The sequence below is a fragment of the Trachinotus anak genome, unplaced genomic scaffold, assembly GCF_046630095.1.
Source record: "Trachinotus anak isolate AG129_WGS33_773 ecotype Australia unplaced genomic scaffold, CSIRO_AGI_Tana_v1 ptg000014l, whole genome shotgun sequence".
Classification (NCBI taxonomy): Eukaryota; Metazoa; Chordata; class Actinopteri; order Carangiformes; family Carangidae; genus Trachinotus; species Trachinotus anak.
Window position 1 is genome coordinate 12,255,833 of NW_027273865.1, and position 20,831 is coordinate 12,276,663.

At 39.4% G+C, this 20,831-nt stretch overlaps 1 protein-coding gene across 6 annotated transcripts in view; it reads left to right on the forward strand.

Annotated features, from left to right (window-relative positions):
- Positions 1-400: 400 nt before the first annotated feature.
- The window catches only part of plch1 (phospholipase C, eta 1), a 59,372-nt gene continuing 38,941 nt past the window's right edge, over positions 401-20,831 (forward strand). For 2 of the 6 annotated variants that reach the window (XM_071496719.1, XM_071496720.1), the window contains exons 1-2: positions 401-647; positions 8,345-8,455. In XM_071496719.1, the coding sequence (XP_071352820.1) occupies positions 8,377-8,455 (79 nt within the window). In that variant the 5' untranslated portion in view covers positions 401-647; positions 8,345-8,376. Of the gene's footprint in view, positions 648-8,344; positions 8,456-10,566; positions 11,296-17,717; positions 18,898-20,831 lie in introns of those variants that run through there. The other 4 variants (XM_071496716.1, XM_071496718.1, XM_071496717.1 and 1 more) reach the window with 3 other exon arrangements.

Below are 20,831 nucleotides of genomic sequence, written 5' to 3' on the forward strand. Positions count from 1 at the left end.
TAATTTTGAAGTAGCTATTTAATGATTCAAATGAGCAGGAAGATCATTTAAACAATTTGATATTTGTTGGAACATCAAGTGAAGATTTAGGACCGCTGAATTCTTTGTTGTCTTTTAAATATTACTAGGCAAAATTATGACTTTAATGATAAAAATTTAATAATTACAATGTCAAATATAGTATAATTAACATTTCATCCAATTAAAATAAAGAAAAATAAGGTGTAGTCACACTGGCAAAAAGGGTAGTATGAATTTCAGTGTAAGTCAGTCGTCTTCAGTTCTTATGTATTTTAATTAGTCTGGGTTCTCTGACTGAGAACCATCTCCTCTGGTCTCTTACGGAAAAGTAGTCCACTCCGAAATCCACTCCAGGCTTTCTCAAATTCACTGGTCCCACACTAGTAGTAGTCATTTGAAAAGGCACCGTGCTTGATGTGGTGGTGGGTACTTGCCCACACCAGTGAAGTTGCTTGGACCTTTACTCTCTTTATTACTATTACTATTACTGGTTTATATTATTGCCAATTTGTGCCTCATGGCATGGAAGTTTGGAGCGTGGAAGGACAACTGTGGTGGTGAAAGTGGGAAGATTTTGTGAGGGAGCTGACAACGTGGTTTCAGAATCTGAAACTGAAGACTCAGAAGTAAGTAAGCTTATGATGCCTCATGAGATGCATGAATAGTTGACTGTAGTTAGCCAATATTTTTTGAAAAAACATGCATCATAACTAATACACATTTTAATTACTCAGATTGTTTCCTAGAGTGTATTTGTGCACTTTTCTGCCTGTGGCAATCTGCACACAGTTAGCTGTCACTTTAAATTTACTGTTGGTAAGATGCTGTATACAGTATCCAAGCAGATGTGCACCTGTTAAACTCGTGTGCCTGGACACACAGGCTCTGGAAAATAAATACACAACACATGTCAGTCCTTATCTTCATTGTGCCACTCCAGGTAAGCCACAGGCAATTATTTTTTATTCTTGGATCATTCTGACAACCACAAATTGCCTGAGCTGATGTGATGACTTACATATTTTTGTATTGTACTATTGGCTTGTTGGTTACCAGAATCTGTGTGACTAAAAAAATCACTTTTCTGCTGCATGCATTTCACTCCTTGCCATTGTGCTTTAGCAACAGAGATTTGCAGCAGGGCAGCATAACAAAGGCCTTTATTACACTCAGCCGGTAGCCATCCCAGAGAGAAAGAGATGGGGCACTCCCCCATCCGAGAGTAGAGTCCTTGGGGATTTTTGATTTGATTTGAGTGGGCTGTGTGTAGTTGGCCCGGGTGTGAAAGACAAAGAGATTTAAAGAGACAGAGAGCCGGTGTGACACTCACTGAGAGGCACCCCAAAAACACCAAAGTAACTCTCCATGTTTGCTCCTGAATGATAAACCTTACAGAGTGTTGTCAACATCTAATACAAGGAGCGTCTTTGTCAGGCAGGGTTGGTAAAGCTTAAATGTAAACTGATACAGGTATATGGACCTCCAGTCAGAATTCAGTCACTTTTGATGTGTAGTTTGACCCTGTTAACTGAGTTTTTCTTTAAAAGAGGCAGCTGTTTGTTTCACCCTCTGTCACAATAAACACTCCCTGGTAAGCAGCTATAACACTGGGTAGCTATTCCATCACACACCCACATGTACTGTAGAGTCTCTCTCTCTCTCTCTCTCTCTCTCTGTGTGTGTGTGTGTGTGTGTATGAAGGAATGCATCAGCCGTAAAGTGACTCCCTTGTTATTATGTGACTTGAAGTATTGTGAACAGTGTATCAGCTTGCTGGTGTGGGTCTGTAGGAGTGGAAACATGACTCTTTGTGGGTGCTGTGATCCCTCATGAATAATAGAAGTTTCTTGGTGGAAAGGAAGACAGGGGGACAGAGGCTGAACAGTTTGGGATTGAATGAATCGAACTGTGAATGTATATATGTATACTGGGTGTGTAGGTAAAAGACAGAAATATAACAGCAGAGAGGGACTTGCTGACACAGCATTCAGTGAATTATATCATAAAATGAACGAGCTGTCACTTTGTTACTGTATGTCAGAGGCCAATCATGCACTTGCTCATATCCTTTTACACTGAAATGGGAAACTGTTTCTGAATTGGTCTGTTGGTGCACTGTTCATCACTCGTTCCTCCATACAACTTCTCTCACTCCCGCAGAAAATCAACAGGTCTCTCTTGTCAACGAGGACATTAAGCAGAACATACAGACAATCTGATTCCAAAAAAAAACTCAGAGTAAAAGTAAAGGATAGGGGCAAGAGGGAGAGGTACGAGTGTCTTTGCTTGAAATAGATCTGACGGTTTGACGTATGGCTTTACCCACCCCTCAGTTCCACAGCGAAGCCAAGACGACTCCACCACACATGTTCTACTACTCACACATGAAAGTTAAAATAAGTTTGAGCTCTTCAAGTTTTCAAAATATATGCCATCCGCTTGATATTCTGGCTCTGGAGACAGGAAAATGGACAAAAGTGCAACCATTGCTTGTACACAGCATGTAATACTGAAGTCCAAAATATGATAATTTTAGGATGTACTAGAAAATGTTTTGACACTTTAAACAGTGTTTCCCTTTAAACATCATGATATTGACAGGATACCCAGCAGTTTTACAGACCAGATTCCTCTGTTTGCACTGTTTTTGTTTTTACGACTCCTTAACATTACAGTTGACATGCTCAGATAGCCTCACTGCCAGTCCTGCCCCTCTGTAACCCAACACTGACCCCTCAGTAACCCTGCTGCTTCAAGGTTCGCTCTGTCTCCTTATCAGGTCAAAAGCTCCCTGAAGCAGCACCGGTTGGACAATTCAAAGTTACAACTGTGAGCGTTTGCAGCTTTCCTTAGTCATGTGTAATAATTTATCTACTAAGTAAAAATCTGTGGGTTTTCAACTGTTGGACAGACAAAACAAGAAATTTGGATGTCACTTTGGTGGGAAATTGAGCTCTGAAGTTTTCACTACTTTAACATATTTCGCAGCCCAAACAATCAATCAATTAATCAAAAAAAAACAACAACTGGAAAATGAACCGGTCAAATCCTTAGTTGTATCCCTGATGTATGATGATATTCCACGTAGGTGAGCTTCAACATCAAGCTAAGACATGACCTTTGAAGTATAAAGAATAGGATCTTCACAACAGTATGGAAACAATAAATAAACAATAAATAGATCATTCAGTTTCATTAATTGTTAGATCACTACAAACTGTAGTGACGCACCAAACACTACATTTTACATGCCGTCTGTGAGTCTTTGATGTGAAAGGGGTCTGACATCCTGTAACTCTTAATGTGCAAACATACACACACCCAGAACACAAATACATGAAACAGAAACTTTATGGAAATCATTTCCAAGTTTGCACCTATATATTTGAAAATGACAATATTCTTACATGTAATGAAGTGCAAGTAATGACCATGAATTTAAATGGATCTTAGTTTCTATCTTGCCTATATAGCCCATACCTTTATATATCTATGAGTCAAGGAGCATTTAGTGTGTAGTTTGAAACCATCTGTCTAGCCAACAGCATACCAAGACTGTTTACTCTCTGCTCTGATAACTGCTTAACAAGCAATTTCAAGCTACTCATTGACTCTGTAGAACAATGAGATGGTTTACAGACTGTGTGCCATTTGGATCCCAAGCCGTCCCGATAGATTTGTAGTTAAGGGGGTTATTAGAGAGTAACATAACTGTGTTATGTATGAACATAACTGTGTTATGTATGAGCCTGTGCTTTTCCTTGTCCTTTCTGAGACAGTTTTATCAAGTGTGTTTACAGGTTTAAGGAAAGTAAGTGGCTCTTGTCATGCAGTGTGATGCCATGGAAATAAAACCCACACACGTATGAAGTTAGACAGATATACACACAAAGACAAAGACATGAAATGTCAAAATGTCAGAAAAGTATCTAGTCATAGTAACTACTGTGATTACGTTGAAACCAGTGAGACACAGAAACAGATAAATAGATTGTTATTATTCTAAACATGGCTGATGATCACTCAGCATTTATGACAGCTGGTCACATCAAATAAAATAGAGCAGTCATTGTATATCTAATTATTCATGTCCAAGTAAAGTGCTCTTTGGCATGTGTCAGTATGGAATAACAGATGCTACACTCTTTGTGTCTACATGTCATGAGAAGGCCTTTGTTAGATGCACTCATATATGAGAGGTGATTCGTGCAACTGAGTGTCGCATGCAAACTGTGCAGCCCCTTCAAGGGTAATTCCAGCTTATTGTGACTTGGGTCTTATGTTCATAGTTTTGGTCATTGTTTCTGCCAGTAATGATGCCAGCTTTAACATTTTGTCTGGGATATCTGGTTAGTCAGACTATTACACTACGAGGCATCTAACAATGTACATGATGCTTCTCTTTTTTTCAAGACACATTTAAAGGACATTTAGGAAATTTAGATTGATGTTTACTGTGGTAATTACTGACACATAAATATTTTAAACCAAAAAAGATGCACTGTACTGTCATTATCTCACCATACATGCAAGTACTCCAGATAGCCCACAGTCAAAAACCAAAATGAATTGATAGGCATCTGAACCCCATTGGTCTCTACCATTTACACAATTATCTTAAACCTTTAAATAATAAAAAACAACACAAAACCTTTAACTATAGCAAAACATGACTTATCTTTAGCTGAAGAAAATCCTTTAAACTCCAAACTCCAAAACCTGAGACAAGAAATAGAAACAGTTATTTTATCAGACAGATAGTAAACAAGATGGGTAACATTAGCATATTGTCTAAAGCACTGTTTGCTGGTTAAACCAAAAGTGAGAGCACTCAAAACATTAGTAATAATCCCTCATTGTACAAGGACATTGTGCAATGATCAGAGTTTATCTAAGAGGTTAAAATATGACTACATATGAAAGTGTTCAATTCAATTAGTTCACACTGAAAATGATACTTTCTTGTTGGCTTAAATCTGCATGTTTGGACTTTAAATACAGGCATAATATCACCCTCATATTCAGTGGGTGCAACATATCACTGGAAATTCAGTTAGATAAGAACAGGAATCTTCTGCATGGACATCAATGAGCAGCGTAGAACTAATGCATTGATATCCTGTCAGATGAAATATGTGTTGCACGTGCAGGATAGACAGAAAAAGTGAAAGTACTAAAATGCTGCATTCATATATTTCATATTATATTACTTCAGTTTGATATACTACAATAAAAACCCTTAACTTGGGGCCATCCCCGACCTACTTCTTGTCAGGGCCGGCAATAAAGTGGCTTATCAGACAGTTTGTCAGTGAAACATTTATTAGGCCTATGTGCCAGCAACAGCCGTGGCTCTTTTTGGGTTGTCCATCCATCAGTAATGTTGGTGCTTAAAATTCAAAGGTCAAGGTCACCAAACTCATTTTTGGACACTCAAGAATTCAGAGGCTTATTATGATAAAATAAACTTAATACCTTTTGTTAAATGATGTGGACAGACATGGATGTAAACAATACTAATAATTAATAAATATTAAATAATAATTAATTTAACAATTTTATTTCATTTAGATAATTTCATATATATATATAATTTATTTGATTGAATCTAATTTCATGTAATTGCTTTAACTCACTTTTATTTACTTTATTTCATTAATTTTTTTAATTAAATTTTTTAATTTAACTCAATTTTTTCTTCTAACTCAATTTTCGGCTTAAAATTTAGCTCATATTTCAACTTAATATATTTGATTGATTTAATATATTTGAATATATGTAGATCATATTAATTTAATTGATTAAATATAATTTGAATAAATAAAATTACATTTATTAAATCTAATTCAATTCATTAATAAAATTCAAGTCAATATATTTTATTGTTTTAATATAATTTTTTTTATTAATTTGGCTCAATGTAATTCATTTTATTTAATTAATTTCAATTCAATTTCATAGATAGATAGATAGCAGCTCACTATGCAGTTTAGATGAATAGTCTGAGGTGTCAAACAGTCTGATGGCAGTGATTTCCTGAACTGCTCAGTCCTGCAGCGCAGCGAGATGAGATGTTGGCTGCTGCTGTGGTTAATGCAAATTTATTTAATTTAATTAATTTCACTAAATTAAATTTAACTGAGTAAAATGCATTACATTCTTACTTGTTTTATTATTAAATATTATTAAATTAATTTAACACAATCTATTTTCATTGAGTAAATCTAATCTGATTTAATTACATATACTGTATTTAACTCAATTCATTTTATTTGATCAAATTTGATTTAATTAATTTTATTCAATATAATTAAATTGAGTAAATGTAATATATATATATATATATATATATATATATATATATATATATATTTAATTTATATGAATTTAATGAATTAAACTTATTTCAAGCAATTAATTTATCTCAATTTTATTTAATTAAGAAAGTGAACATTTTCCAAAATGTTGAATTACTGTACTGTTACTTTGTGTCATTGTCATAAAAATACAAAAATGTAAATTCAGATACACCGACATCATAGTCGCTGCCTGATAATACATTATTTTTCCTCCTCTCTCTGCACAGCATTTATAAAGTTTGCTGACTTGCACATTTGGTGACTTCTTGCCATGTGACTTCAGTGTTTATGGTAGATTCATGTAATTTAGTTGTATCACAACATGACATGTCAACGCTGCTCAAACAATGTCCCCAGTCATCTTTCTCTGCTCGGCTCTTATCTCTAATTTGGACTCTGTTATGAAATCAAACAGTAATTTAGAAACATTATTCTATAATTAAGCAGTAAGCCACAAGGGGCCATGCTCTACAGTGAGATCAGAGCAGCTGAGAGGCCTTGCAGGCATAAGGTGAAACAGAGTTTAATGGCTATGAAGAAACTCCTCAGAGGACTGACTGTCCATATGGCATTACAGTTTTCAGTCCTTCCACACTACAAATGTTTCATTGTAAAGCTCCAACTCAAACTCATCAGAGTACAGCTTAATATGAATGAAAAAGTACTGGTAATCATAAAAAGTCTATTCTGACAATATCCAAAGGAATAGATATTAACAAAGCGAGTGAGTCTTTGTCCATATGTTTTATCAGAAACACCCCACGCATCAAAGGCTTCTGTATTTTAAAGTTAGGTGGTGGCAGGGTCACAGGAAAGTACTTTCACCTCAAAGACACTTGACCCATGAGCTTTACACGTTCGACCAGACAGGCACCTCTCCTCAGGTCAGCCGGCACCAGACGCCAATAACTGTCCCAGGGGCTCCGAGCCTGTCCTGATCTATACTGTACTGTGTGTGTGTGTTTGTGTGTGTGTGTGTGTGTGTGTGAGACAGAGAGAGAGAGAGAGAGAGAGAGAGAGAGAATATCTTTGTAGTGGGAAGCAGTAAATCACAGGAAGACAGATGAGCAACAGGTGGGGAAACACTAAGCAGTGAAACTAAATGTGGGAGAGGTAGGAATGAAAAGCGATCAGGAGGAAGTAGCGGAAAATTAGGAATCCGGGAATAATGGTGAGGAGAAACAGAAAGAAGATGAATGAGAAACACATGCTGAAAAATAGATGTAGAAAGGGGACAAAAAGCTTGACAACTGCCCAAAGGGATGAGACCAGGCAGGATGGCAGTTTAGTAAAGAGAAGGATCAGAGAATGTTTTCAAACTACAGCCTAAATAGCTAAAAGATGTCACTTTCATTCAATTAATTCAATCACATGTTGATTTTGATCATGGTACCAATACAATTTTTCAAGAAAGTATTCAAATATATCCTCCCCAAGAGTTTTGCCAAAAATGTTTCTTGCATAATTTGTCTTCTAGGCACATTATTTAAAAATAAAGTGTGTAATGGTTAATCAGTCTTGAAATACGAAACTCTCTCCGAACTAGCTACATTTTGACACCACATTTTCTTCACCTCTTGATGCAATTAAAGTTAATGGTGCAGTTGGTAGTATTAGTAGTGCAAAGATGGTCAGGGGTAGTTTTTCATTTAGTGCTTCCATGTTTAATTGAATGCTGCCAGAAAATTCACAGTTTATGAAAAATGAACTTGAAATATTTCTTATATAATACATCTTCTGCAAAATCTCCATCATTTAGGCTTTTCTCCCCATAGTCACTCTACCTCCTTGTGCAGAAAGGAAGCAATTACTGTATCATTTCTCCTGTAAAAACTGCAAGTTGTGCTGTTTGTCTTCAGATTTGTGTGTTGGTTCATATCACAAGACACAACTTACCTTTTAGATTAATTCAGTTCCTGCTAATGTATTCAGTTTTCCTCCCCTTCATCTCCTCCCCCTCATAGGTTGTCCAGTTATTCGTCCCCTTCCTCTCACCATGAGCTCCTGGGTGGTGAACAGGAAAGGAGAGCCACAATACCGCCGGCACTTCCTCACAGACAACAGCATCTTTCATGGTAAGTACCAGACACACACACACACACACACACAACAGAATAATGTATTGGACAGAATATAATACAGTACCTTCTCCTACAGATAACTGTATGTCATGAGAGTGAACAGTAGAGGGAGACAGGTCTCCACTTATGTACCTGAAATTCTCTGCTTTTAATTGCACATTGCAAAACCAAGATACAGTTTGGTGACCTCAAAGAAACACTATCACTAAACCCTCAGCAAACCACTGTCCAAAACTAGAACTCCATTCAGACTGGTTATTGTGTTTTTCTTAGGTATATATATGAAACATCTCTGTACTAGCCGGCTGCTTCACCTGACCTGTATTGCTTTATGTTCCCTCTGGAGTTTCACTGTGGAGCCAAATATATCAAAGTTTAAGAAAAAAGAGAGACTCCTCACACCTTCCTGTGATATATCTACCATCTTGCATCTACAAGAAGGAGTTTGTATTCTCCTTCTGCTTGTGCATCAACTATAGTACCCTGTTACGTAATGTATCTGCACAACTGTTTATGCCGGTGTATTATATCAGATGCTATTCAAACCACAGTAAGTGGTGCAGCCTTCCTTTCCATTCTCCTAAAAGCTGAATCCAGATACACACCAGCATCATTCTGATCTTGGTTTATGAGTTTTGAGGCGATGGGGCTGCACGCTGACTGATCCACCAGACAAATCCGTGACAAATCCCTGATGCATGTGTCTGCCTCTATGGCTGTCACACCTACAGCAGACAGACCACCTAATGCCTCACCTTGACTAACTACAGTCAGAGTCTACATCCCACCCCTCAAGAGCATGTGCGAGATTACTGTCTGAGCTCTGCTTGTCAGCAAACCATAGCAGAAATGAGGCTTGACTGCTTCAGCACTCTTCTGCGGAAGATGGATTGACCTGATTGATGCTGTAATGCTTAGAAATAAGGATGTTATTCCATTTATGAGAATTTCACCCATTTTCTCCCTTTTTAAATACATATTTCAAGCCAAAGTTGATTTTTCTTCCAGAATCTGGGGTCAATTAATGTTGTTCAAAAGAAAATGAATAGCTGACTGAGCATGCAATAAGAATTAATTTTCATGAAGTCCCATAAAAGTGAGCTTGCACCACCTTCCCACCCCTTCCAATCAATTTCTAACAAGATAACATATTCTGATAGTAATCTAGTAGCCTGCAGTTATTACACTCAAGCTGCTCTGAACTTCTTCAGAAGGATAAAGGGAACACAAACAGTCTGGGAGTAAACTATGTGTTGTATTTTCAACAAACTTCAGATTCAGTTAATCTCTGTGTTTACTCCTTCATGTCTGTGGCAGTTTGTCCTTTCCCATCTATCAGAACCATTTAAAAAAAACATATGCCCTTCTTTTCTTTGCTTGATTATTTTCCACATGACTCTGCTTCACTCAGCCTCTTTCCCTTCCTCCCAGTTGTTTCCAGTCTTTTGTGAATGACAGCTGAGCGGCTGCTGGTTTTTGTTTGGTCAAGGCACATAAATCAGTACGGGAAGGTGGCTTGAGATGTGGGTTGGGGTGGGTTGTATGGATAGGGTGAGGGGGGGCTGTCTGTGGTCAGGCTGAAGAGAGATTTACACTTAGATCAATTGTGAGCAATAATTCGAAGGACATGAAACACACACACACACACACACACACACACACACACACACTGGAGCTTAACACTAATGTTCAGACATGTCTTTTTTTCCCTCCAGACTGCACTAATCGATTTGGTAACCTCTGCCTCTGGCTTTTAGTGTTTGAGCACAACTGTGTCTGTGTGTGAGTGTTTGTGCGCCTGTAACTGGCTCCTGCAGTCCCAAATTAAATGGCTTTAATGTGGACCAATGAACAAGACTAATGTGGGCGCTCTGGATTGACCAAGCTTTAATTAGGGAAATGACTCAACGAGGATGATGCACTCAAACCTGTTCACACACACAAACACACACAATTTAAAAGCTAAAAAAACACCTATTAGGCTAATTCATATTTTCACAGAACTTGCTCTCTCTCTCTCTCTCTCTCTCTCTCTCTCTGTTGGCACTCGGAGCTCCAGTATATGTGCACAGCATCCCTGACATTTCATGAAGCCTGTTCCCTGTCGTGTCTCTAAGGAAGAATTGATACACAAACTGAGGGAGACACAGAGCGTAAAGTGGGTCACAGCAGGCATCTCTGCGCAATGATGCTTTTTTCTCTCCTAAGAATTTACTCCGAGGAGTAGTTGTCCAAAGACCAACAAGCAGACGGATGCGGTACGAGTTCAGTTTGGTGGAGAATTCAAACTGTCGCCAAACAGCTGCACAAAAGCTGATGAAATGTCCAAATGGCAAACTCAGCCGGTTAAGCCACTGCTCTGTGCGCTATCGTTCACCCTCGCTCATTCCACGCCAGTCTTAAGCTCTTGCTTATTAACAACCACTCTCCGTCGGTCCATCGAGCGTGTGAGAAATCGGCTTATAGTTCTGCCTCTGTGTTGCTCCTGGTGAGAGCAGAGGATGTGTGCGCAGAGGCTGTGGATGTGAGAGGTTTGATGGTTGTGTGAGTCCACTCTGCAGACCGCACAGGGAGGCAGGTGCCGAGGAGCAGTTTGTCCCTGGGCTCGTTTTTGGACACAAAAAGTGACACTTGAACATCGTGGCGCGCTTCATGTGAACGTCCAATCATCATGGAGAAATGGACTAATCGGGCAGGTTTTGATGGCATTCCAAACCGCTACAACCAAGAAATAAAAATGATGTCAAAAGCGCATGGAGGGACCTTGTGAGACCAACTGCTCCAGTCCTAAATGGCAGAACTTGAAGTTTGCAGAAATCTCAGCTTGGAGAGGGGTAAGTGATCATTTTCAAGCTTCTGGTCGTTTGGTTATTTCATCTTTCTGTCTCGTCTGGAGAGGAATAGCCCACTCTGTGGGGTGCACGCATTCCTCTGAATGCCTACTAGCCTATATTGTAAACAGGCTTAAGCTCATGCGTAATTTCTCCATTGCGCTTGTTGTTGTGGAGAAATTTAATCACCAACACGGTTACAAACACTTGAGAAATCTTAATTGAGGGTTGTCAATTTGCATAAGGGATTCATTGTGCCATAATAATTAGCCTAATGCTCATCGACATTATACGTACTAAACGTCAGAATTAATTACATAACATCACTCAGTCGATTTATTTTTATGTTGTTATGTGTTTACAAATTGTTGACACATTTTGAGCTCTTGGTGAAGAGCAACAGTGGAGCAGTGGGAAACTGTCCCTGGTACTGAAAATGCCCATTTTTACATGTCACCAGGGGGCAGAAAAGCCTCTTAATTTGTCGATTTGACAGGACTTGCTCAGGCCTCAGTGCATACAGCACATAGGTGTGGATGTGCCACATCCTTCACAATCCTGCATCTTCTGCACTGTTCACAGAAATCTGTATTTATAGGTTTTGTCACTGCAATGCCTTGGTCAGAAGATGCCTGAGAGACTGACAGACCACATTGTACAGCCACATGCCACAGTTCAGTAACAGAGGTGGACTGGATTGTCATTTGGCATCAGCAGAAATAGGAGCCTCCTGAAACCCAGGCAGGACATGTTGAGCACCACAAAATGTGGCAGAGCTTTGGGTCGAGCTTTGATGACAAAATTGAAGCCCCAGCAGTCCCTGGGCTATTAGAGCGCCCCATTTCGCTCTCTCTCATACAATGTCAAAAATATGGTGCATCCCTGGCACTTAAAAAGCAGGATGTGTCAAGCTGTCAGTCTTCACCCCTGCAGCACCCGGGTTTGTGTGTCTCTTTCTCTATGAGATTGCAGAGCGTTGGGGTGTGAGGATGAGTGCCCCTGCAAGTCTCCATGGATAAGAGGGCTACCCCTTTATTCATTCTGTCAACATTTGTGCTAAGATGAGTTGCATGGCACCATGAGCCCTTGATGAGACAGAAGGAGAGAGAAAAATGAGAGAGAGAGTAAGATTTGGAGGAGCATGCATCGTTGCTAATCTACTCCACATGGAGGAAATGGCTTTTCCATGTAAAATGTGTTTTTTCTATATGTGTCTCTCCTGTACTGATGATGAATCTCAGCACGTTCCCTCTACCCCTCACCCCCACCCCCACCTCTTCCTTTCTCTCGCTCCAGGGCAGAGAAACAGCTAACAGACAACAGGGGAGGGAACATGTTCTCATCCTTTCAGCTCTATCCTTTTTATACCATTTCTTGTTCATTTCAATCTCCTCTCCTCTCGTCTTTGTAGGGCTGGGAATCAAACCTCAACCCTTTATTGGTACTGACTGAAATGTGTCTGTGTCTGCCAAATATCTGATCAGGTAGTTCCTGACTTAAATGAAAACGTCTTGCCAATTTTAAATAATTTTAGCTGGGCAAATATCTGAAATTAAAGGTTGGATTGCCACTGCCACTCAATCTCGCACTAGACCATCGGTGTTGGCAGTAAGGCAGGTAGCAATATCAACATTTGCCAGACAAATTCATAATAACCCTAACAGCAAGTTACCTAACATTATCATGCCCTCTGTAGCTGGTCCCTAATGACAACAGACATGTTTTGACGGGCCACTGGCCAACTGGGATTTGAGCTGGTAGTTCTCATGGCTGCCTTATCTCTTTCTTTGTTGGAGGACTTTTTAGGTGAAAAAAGTGATTTCTTCAGTGAAGGAAATTCTGGAAGGTTGCTTTCAGCTGAACGCTGTGTCCCGCACTTTGCCATTTCACCTGTGGGCAGAGGTTGTGTCTTTATAAACAGTGGGAGGGCCAGCAGTTAAACAGGGTGGGACTCACATATAACTACATGTACATGCTCATCCACTAACACACAGTTTTTTTTTTTTTTTAACACGTGAAGCGCACAGTTCACACAAAAATAGCCAAGGAAAAGAAATGTTGACGTATGATGGTTGGTACGATGTCATATTGACATCGTACAAGCCACATTATATAAAAATTACACTGTTCACTATAGTTTCAATGTCTGGGCTAAATATGAATATCATAAAAATATATAATAAAAAATTGAATTATTATATTTTTAAAATCTTTTTAGCATTTTTAGCAGCTGCATGTGGCGATAGTGGCATTTTAGTAACATTTTCTGCCAAAAATAAATCAGAAATTAATTTATAACAAAAAGAAATCCAACATTCGAGTAACCTGCTAATGGCCGTTATCCAAGGCAAACTCTACGTGGAAAGACAGAGCTGGCAGTAGCAGCGAAGCAGCAGGCATACAGCCAGTGTGATCACATAACAATACATGAAACACATGCGAAACTAGATTGGAAAGCAAAATAAAGAACATAGAAACTCAGTTTTACAACATACACAAAGGGGGTGTGACTAAGACTTCTCTGCTCAGGACCCCGTTACTCCATTATATCCTAACATAGAAAAAAGTAAAAGAAACCTTAAAGGTATTGTTTTGGCATTGATACTGAAACACAGGTAGTATCAGAAAAAATCCAAATAATGCAAAGCTTCTGCCAATCTCTTTGTTCCTTTTTACAGTTGTATCTAGTTTAAGAAAAATCTGTGTCACAGCTATTGTTATTCTGCCTTTTCTACAGCACCATAATCTGCATTCACATGAATTTCATGGAATATGAATTACTGTGTCTGCCTGCATGTCGACTTAGCTTCCAATACATCACATTTGTTCTTGCATTAAGCATGTACAATGAGACTTTAAAACACCAGCTTTTAAAACTAACTGGGATTCTTTATCATTGTTATAAAGCTGCAGCTGAGCAGTTTTCAAGAGCATTTAGATTTCCATATACCTGTAGAGCTCAATGTTCCTGTATCTAGGATCAAAACTGAAACTTAGATACACTAAGATCAAAACTGAAAGAAAATGATCTATTATCTATCCTACTTTTATTTCATTTTCGTCCACCCACTCAGCAGTTAATAAGCTACCTTGAAGCTTATTCCACTTAGTTATGTGGCCAACACTTGAAGGCCTTTCCTGAAGCACCACACAGGCGGGCAGTTATGGCTTCTCTTTCTGTTTCTTTTGAAGTAGCTGAGATCAGACAGTTTGCATGGAAGTCTGACTCTGCTGCCAAAGATACTGTATCTCAATCTTCTCACAGTCATCCAGCCTGGCTTTGGGAGGAAGAAAGAAGAAGCTTGAACATTGCCTGTGCACATAAAACATGCAAATACATGCTTACATGCACACACACATACAGACTGACACAAGCTTCAGTTCCCTTCTTTGATGTTAGTGCTGAACTCCTCTACTTGGGGAGCCCCTTGTAGCGTCTTCAGTGAATGCATTATCATGCTGCAGTTGTCATGTGTTTATTTTTATTCTGGTGCTGCTCTACACCCTGCACCCCTGGGGGACCTGGGAACCCATTCGTAGCATTGGTGACTTGAGCGCTGCCTTGAGCGCTGTTAATTAGGCAAAGTGAGCGACTGTGAGATAAGAGTGTGTGTTCGCTGTTTTCGCTGCTCATCATTTCCCAGTGTTCCCAAACCTTTTATGTCACTAATAAGCCCAAAATATACCAAAAATATTTTTTTGACTACTTCCCCACAGGTTTTGTGTTATTAGCTTCTTTTAAATGGTATTTCTGTTTGAATTTGCCCCCCTTAGTGCCAATAGTTTTCACTGCTGGTGAAGCATTGAGGCTGTAATAGAGGGGGAAACACTGCCAATGATAAACTGCCACTTTCATGAACATGAATTAAATGTTGGTACTGCTAGTCAGTAGCAGCCTTTTGTCAGTGTCCTTAAGGATTGTATGAATGCATTTTTTAAATCTTGTTCATGCAGTGTTTAAGCAGCTAGTCAAAAATTAGATAGAAATCCTGAAAAAATGAAAACAAGAGGGGGAATCCTGAAAAACTATTTTAACTGTCCTCTCCTGAAAAATACAGCACTGGTCATTTGGTCAAACACATAAAATTTACAGGTGGAAATCATGAATCACTTCAAACCTCATGAACACAATATTGATTAATTTTTCAATGTTAAAATTTTCAAAAATAACTATTCATTAAACAATAGCAGAGGATGTTTTTTATCTTTAAATGCAATTGTTGCTTATCTAGACATGACCATTTAAAGTCTTTAATATTATCTGTTTTTTTAAATAGAAATTTAGGCCACAAGCAAACAAAAGATCAACTTATTGCACAAGAGTTTGACATTTTCAGAAATATGCTTATTTGCCCTCTTGCTGAGAGGTAACAGAGAATATCAATACAATTCTGTTGTCTTTGTGGTAAATATGAAGCTACTCTACAGCTAGCAAATGTTTAGCTTAGCTTAGCATAAAGGCTGAAAAAGAGGGAAACAGCTAGCTCTGCCTAACAGTAACAAAATCCATCTGCCAGCCCACCCAGAGCTTTGTCTTGTAAATAGTGAGCCTGACGTTTGAAGTGAAGTTTGTGATCAAGATAAGAGATATTTTGAATGTATGTTTTTTCTATTCAGTTTTTTTTTTTACAGTGCATTAGAAGATGAGTTGTTGCTGTGTACTCCTTTGTGCGTGCAGTCTGCATGATATCCCCGCATTCATGCAGCTTTCCTCCAAATGATACACATCAGGTGGATTAGAGACTCCAGCTGTCCCATAGGTGTGAATGTGTAAAATCTGTCTATCTGTGTTAGTCCTGACTGACAATTGATTCATTTTGTTTACCTGCTCTCCACCTAATGCATGCTGGGAAAGGCTCCAGGCCTCAGTGAAAAATGAATCAATGAAATGTCATTCATATAATGTTGATGACTGGTACTTTTTGAGAATTCAGTGTGGTAGGATTTCAAGGAGGTTATGGAGAAGGACTAGAGTGGTTGTTGTCATACTTAAAAAGGGGAACCAGAAGGTGTTGGAGTCCGGTTGAATCACCTCCCTGATTTTTGCAGACAAAATGCTTCTGCTGGCTTCATCGGACCCTGACCTACATCATGCACTGGGGCAGTTCGCAGTGAAGTGCCTGGGATGGCAGTCAGCAGCTCCAAGTCTGAGACCATGGTTCTCTGAAGGAAAACAGCGGATTTGTCCCTTCAGTGGATTACTTTTGCCTGAACTGAAGGTGTTTAAATATCTTGGGATATGTTCATGGGTGAGGATAAAATGGAGCATGATTGGTGCAGCTAGAGTTCTGTACTGTACCTGACCACTGTGGTGAAGAGGAAGCTGAGCCAGAAGGCAACGTTTTTGATTTACCAGTTGATCTTCACTCCAACCCTGCTGCTGAAAAGAGTGTTCCCCTGTGGGGTGGCTGGGATTATTCTTCTACATAGGGTGAAGAGCTTAGACTTCCAGAGGGAGCTCAGAGTAAAGCTGCTGCTACATTGTGTTGAAAGGAGTCACTTGAGGTGGTACGGACATCTGATCAGGATGCCTCCTGCATGCCTTCCATTGAAAGTTTTGCAGGGATGCGTAACTGGTAGGAGACCCTGGGGTAGACCCAGAGTGTGCTGGACAGATTACATAACTCATCTGTTGTGGGAATACCTCAGGTCCTCCAGGAGGAGCTGGAAAGCGTTGCTGGGGAGAGAGACATCTGGAGTACCTTGCTTAATCTGCTGCCACCGTGACCTGACTCTGCATAAGCGGCAGGAAATGGATGGATGGATGGATTAATTGTCATTTTATTATTTGGTCATTATTACGCTTGAGTAAATATGACCACCTCACTTTGTTGGCATCACACTGGTTTGCCAAGGCTCATGCTCAGTACTGTCACAAATATGCTGGCAACGTTTATCCCGCATGGTGCAGTCTCATTTCCCGACACATTTATCCAGAAGTCATCATCGGCCACAGAGCTGTGTGCCTGATTAATTTAATTTCATAAGCTGTTGAGTGTACTGAGAACAGTGAAACAGGGTGGGGACTGGATGACATAACCCCAAATTCGGGAATATATGTAAGAAGAAGTTATGATGGGATTACTCAAGGTGTAATTTGGGGTTTATCATTGTTGATTTATTCAGTGATATTAATAATCATGACATATCTATCTAATCTGAAAAGAGGACTTTTCATGTTTCTCTTGGATATGATGATGATATAATATGATGGTGTTAAATAAAAGACCATTACTAGAGAGACAGTGGACAGATGTTAATATTGTTTATTTCAGAGAGGTTGTACAATGAACGTTCCCAAAAATCTATATCGATATACTGAACATTGCCCTGTTCAGACGGGATAAAAAAAATTACATGTAATTATTGTAAGGAATTGTATTTTATTGGCAACTCTTTACTAACACTTTTTCATGCTTGCATTTTTTTTTTTTGGTTACATCACTGCCATGTGATGCAGTTCGGAGGAGGAAGTTTTGAGCTCAAGTTGACATGTGTCTGGAGGCAGTTTTGTAATGTACTTATTTTTATGTGGAATTAATGACGTTGTTTGCATATTGTTGCGATAGCTGTGGTGCTGGCACGAGACTTGCATCCCTCTTGAGACGAGTTTCCATCAAAGTGAAATTCTACTATTTTTCCTATTTTTTATTTTTATTTTTTGGTTACATCACAATGGGTCGCCATGGGCGTTCCATCAAAGTCCTTTTTGAAAATTTTAGTTCACACAGTCAGCACGGATGAAGAGGACTTCACCCTGCAAAGCAAAGCCTACGTGAAATAGAATTGCCTTTAGTACAAGATGGACAGATGTGCTGTTGGTGATTCTTCTTGTAGCACACACACATACATACACAGACACACACACCCTGCATGTCAACCCATTAAATCGTCCTTTTGGTAGCGCATTATCACAAATGTTATGTCATCATTCTTATCCCCGTAACTCACTGGTTGACCCTTATGAGTCCAGCTGATAGGCAGAAACACGCATCTGCTGCACTCTCTTACCCTGCTCAACATAATCACTCCATAAACTACACAACAAACAATACTGTAGCTGCTGAACCTTGAATAGAAATCTGTGTGCCACACTGACACAGCTGCACATATTCTGTGGGACCTGCGAACATCAGAGGTGCAGGAGGCGGGAGTGGAGAACAGATGACCAGGCGAGAGGTGGAAACGTGTGTTTTCAGAGATAGAAGACTGTCAGATGAAGGTGCTGCCACAGACCTGAGCACAGTACAGAGGAGGATTTGGGAGTGTGGAAGCTTAAAGTCTGAAGTCAGTCTGGAGTGTCCGTCAAGTCTGACGTGTGGAAAACCAAAAGTGTTCTTTCAGAGCTTTTACCTACAGGTGGAGCCGAATATGTTGTGGATGTGACTCCTACTGGCACCTTATTTTCTGAGGAGAACATGGAGGAAATGTATTCCTCACTTTTTGGTCTAGATGTTTTATCTGCTCATAGAGTACGGTCCACCTTCATTTGTGGTCCCGATGAAAAATCTGCTGTGTTAACTGTAGCGACTCTACTGGCACGTAATGTCTACCACATTGGTGGCACCGTGGCTGTACCACAAAAATGCAGGCTTACACAAATTGGTAAGTTAATGTCTGTGTGTGTGTATGTGTGTGAGTCTAGACACTATAACTCAATGTGCTTTAGGGAAGCACTATGCTTTTTCCACTGCCTCACCTTCTGCCTTTTTGTTTAAAAACCTCTTGATATTTTTTTGTTACTGTGTAGGTTGTCTTCCTATGGTAAAATGTGTGTATGTGGACAAACATATTGCATATTGAACATTTTGCTTGCTGGTGCTATTTATAGCACATGAAAAGAGCAGGAGCTCATGTTTATGTATCAGTATCCCCAGGCTGATCGAATTGCTCACTTTCTGCAGCCATAACTTTGAACCTGCAGAAAGCTTGTCTTAATGAGCTGTTGCTCATTACATGCAAGAGAAGATTTATCTTGTTTGTGTTTTGATTTCAGTTTTTTTTTCTACTCGCCATAGCAACAATTATGTGTAAATGTCATTCATTTTGTCCTGTGGACAATCATCGAACCAAAGCTGATCATAGCTTAATTAAACTTCAGCACACAAAACACATCTTCAGGTCATGAGAGCAAACAGGTTAAACAGCATTGAGTGAAAAATTTCTACGCCACGCCACACCTCCATTCAGTTCTCTTTAGTTTGATCGCAGTGCTTGTTGTGTTTCATCAATAGTCGAACTGGCTGGGATAATCCAGGTACTGGTGCCTTATGTCGCATGAATAGTGCATGATGGATCAGACAGATGCTGCTGAATATGAATTTATGTAGTTATGAATAAATTAAGATAAGTCCTTGCACTGTGGTCCATTTCACTCATCACCCTCTGACCAATTCTCAACAGAGGTGTCATGCAGAGTCATTCAAGAACTGAAATATTAGCCCTAACTGATTATAAACTAAAATGAGGTTACGAATGAAAATGATGAGTGAAAACTGCTAATGATGATAATGTGATGCCAGGTGCTCTGTGTTATGTGTTTGCTGTCCTGGCCTGACCTACATTGTATGGATCTAAGTGAGGATGGCCTTTGTTCATCAGGTTATCACAGGGATCTTTCTGTCACCTACCCCATTTAAATATGTTTGAATTGCCTCAGCCTCTGTGGCAAGACAAAGCTTTGATCTGCTCTCTGTGCTGTGTGCCGACAGAGACGATGAGTTTTTACATGTACACACAGGCACACATAAACATAGATGCACTCCAGCAAATGAACACACAAAGACACACGTTCGTTGAATAAGAATTGGGAGCGAAAAAGTAGGAGTCACACAGAAAACAGCTGCTTTACATATTTTATTTTATTCTCTTAGCTAGTCTTAGCTAATCATATTTTATATACAGAGTGGCACTTGTTGATAACTTGGATATACATGTCAGAAGACACTGAAATTGTTTTCCTGATAGGCCCTGCCAGATAGACAGTGGGATAAAAACTGTAAATTTAAATCCTCATGGTCATTTGGTCCTATTCTTAATGCTTTGGGGAAAATGGGACAGGGGATGAGAGTTAAGATGTGAAGGGCACTGATCATTTGCTTCAACAATCACTGGGCTTTGGAGAGCCATTTCTTGGTTTTCATCTTTGATTATGAGGCAGCTCCCCTCTCCACAGCAGATATTATCCCTGCTACCTCTTCTCCTGGGGTCTTTTGCTTTGCAGTCTTCAGCTTAACCAGGTTTGACTCTTAATGGTCCTTATCATGCTGACAGAGAATAAAGTGGAGAACACTGGCAGAAATGTCAAGGAATAACAGGGATATATGGTGGAAACATAGGGAGAAGCAGCGATATGTACTGTATGTGGTGCTCTTTTAAGTTGTGCTTCAGCACAGAGACAGAAACAGATGATGAAATGGTACCTGTACATGTCTGTTCCTAATTTCTGCCTCTTATTGGCTATTGAGGTAAATGAAAAAAAGGATGACTTTTCAGAAGGACACTTTTACATATTTAAAGTGGTGGAAAGTGGTCAATAG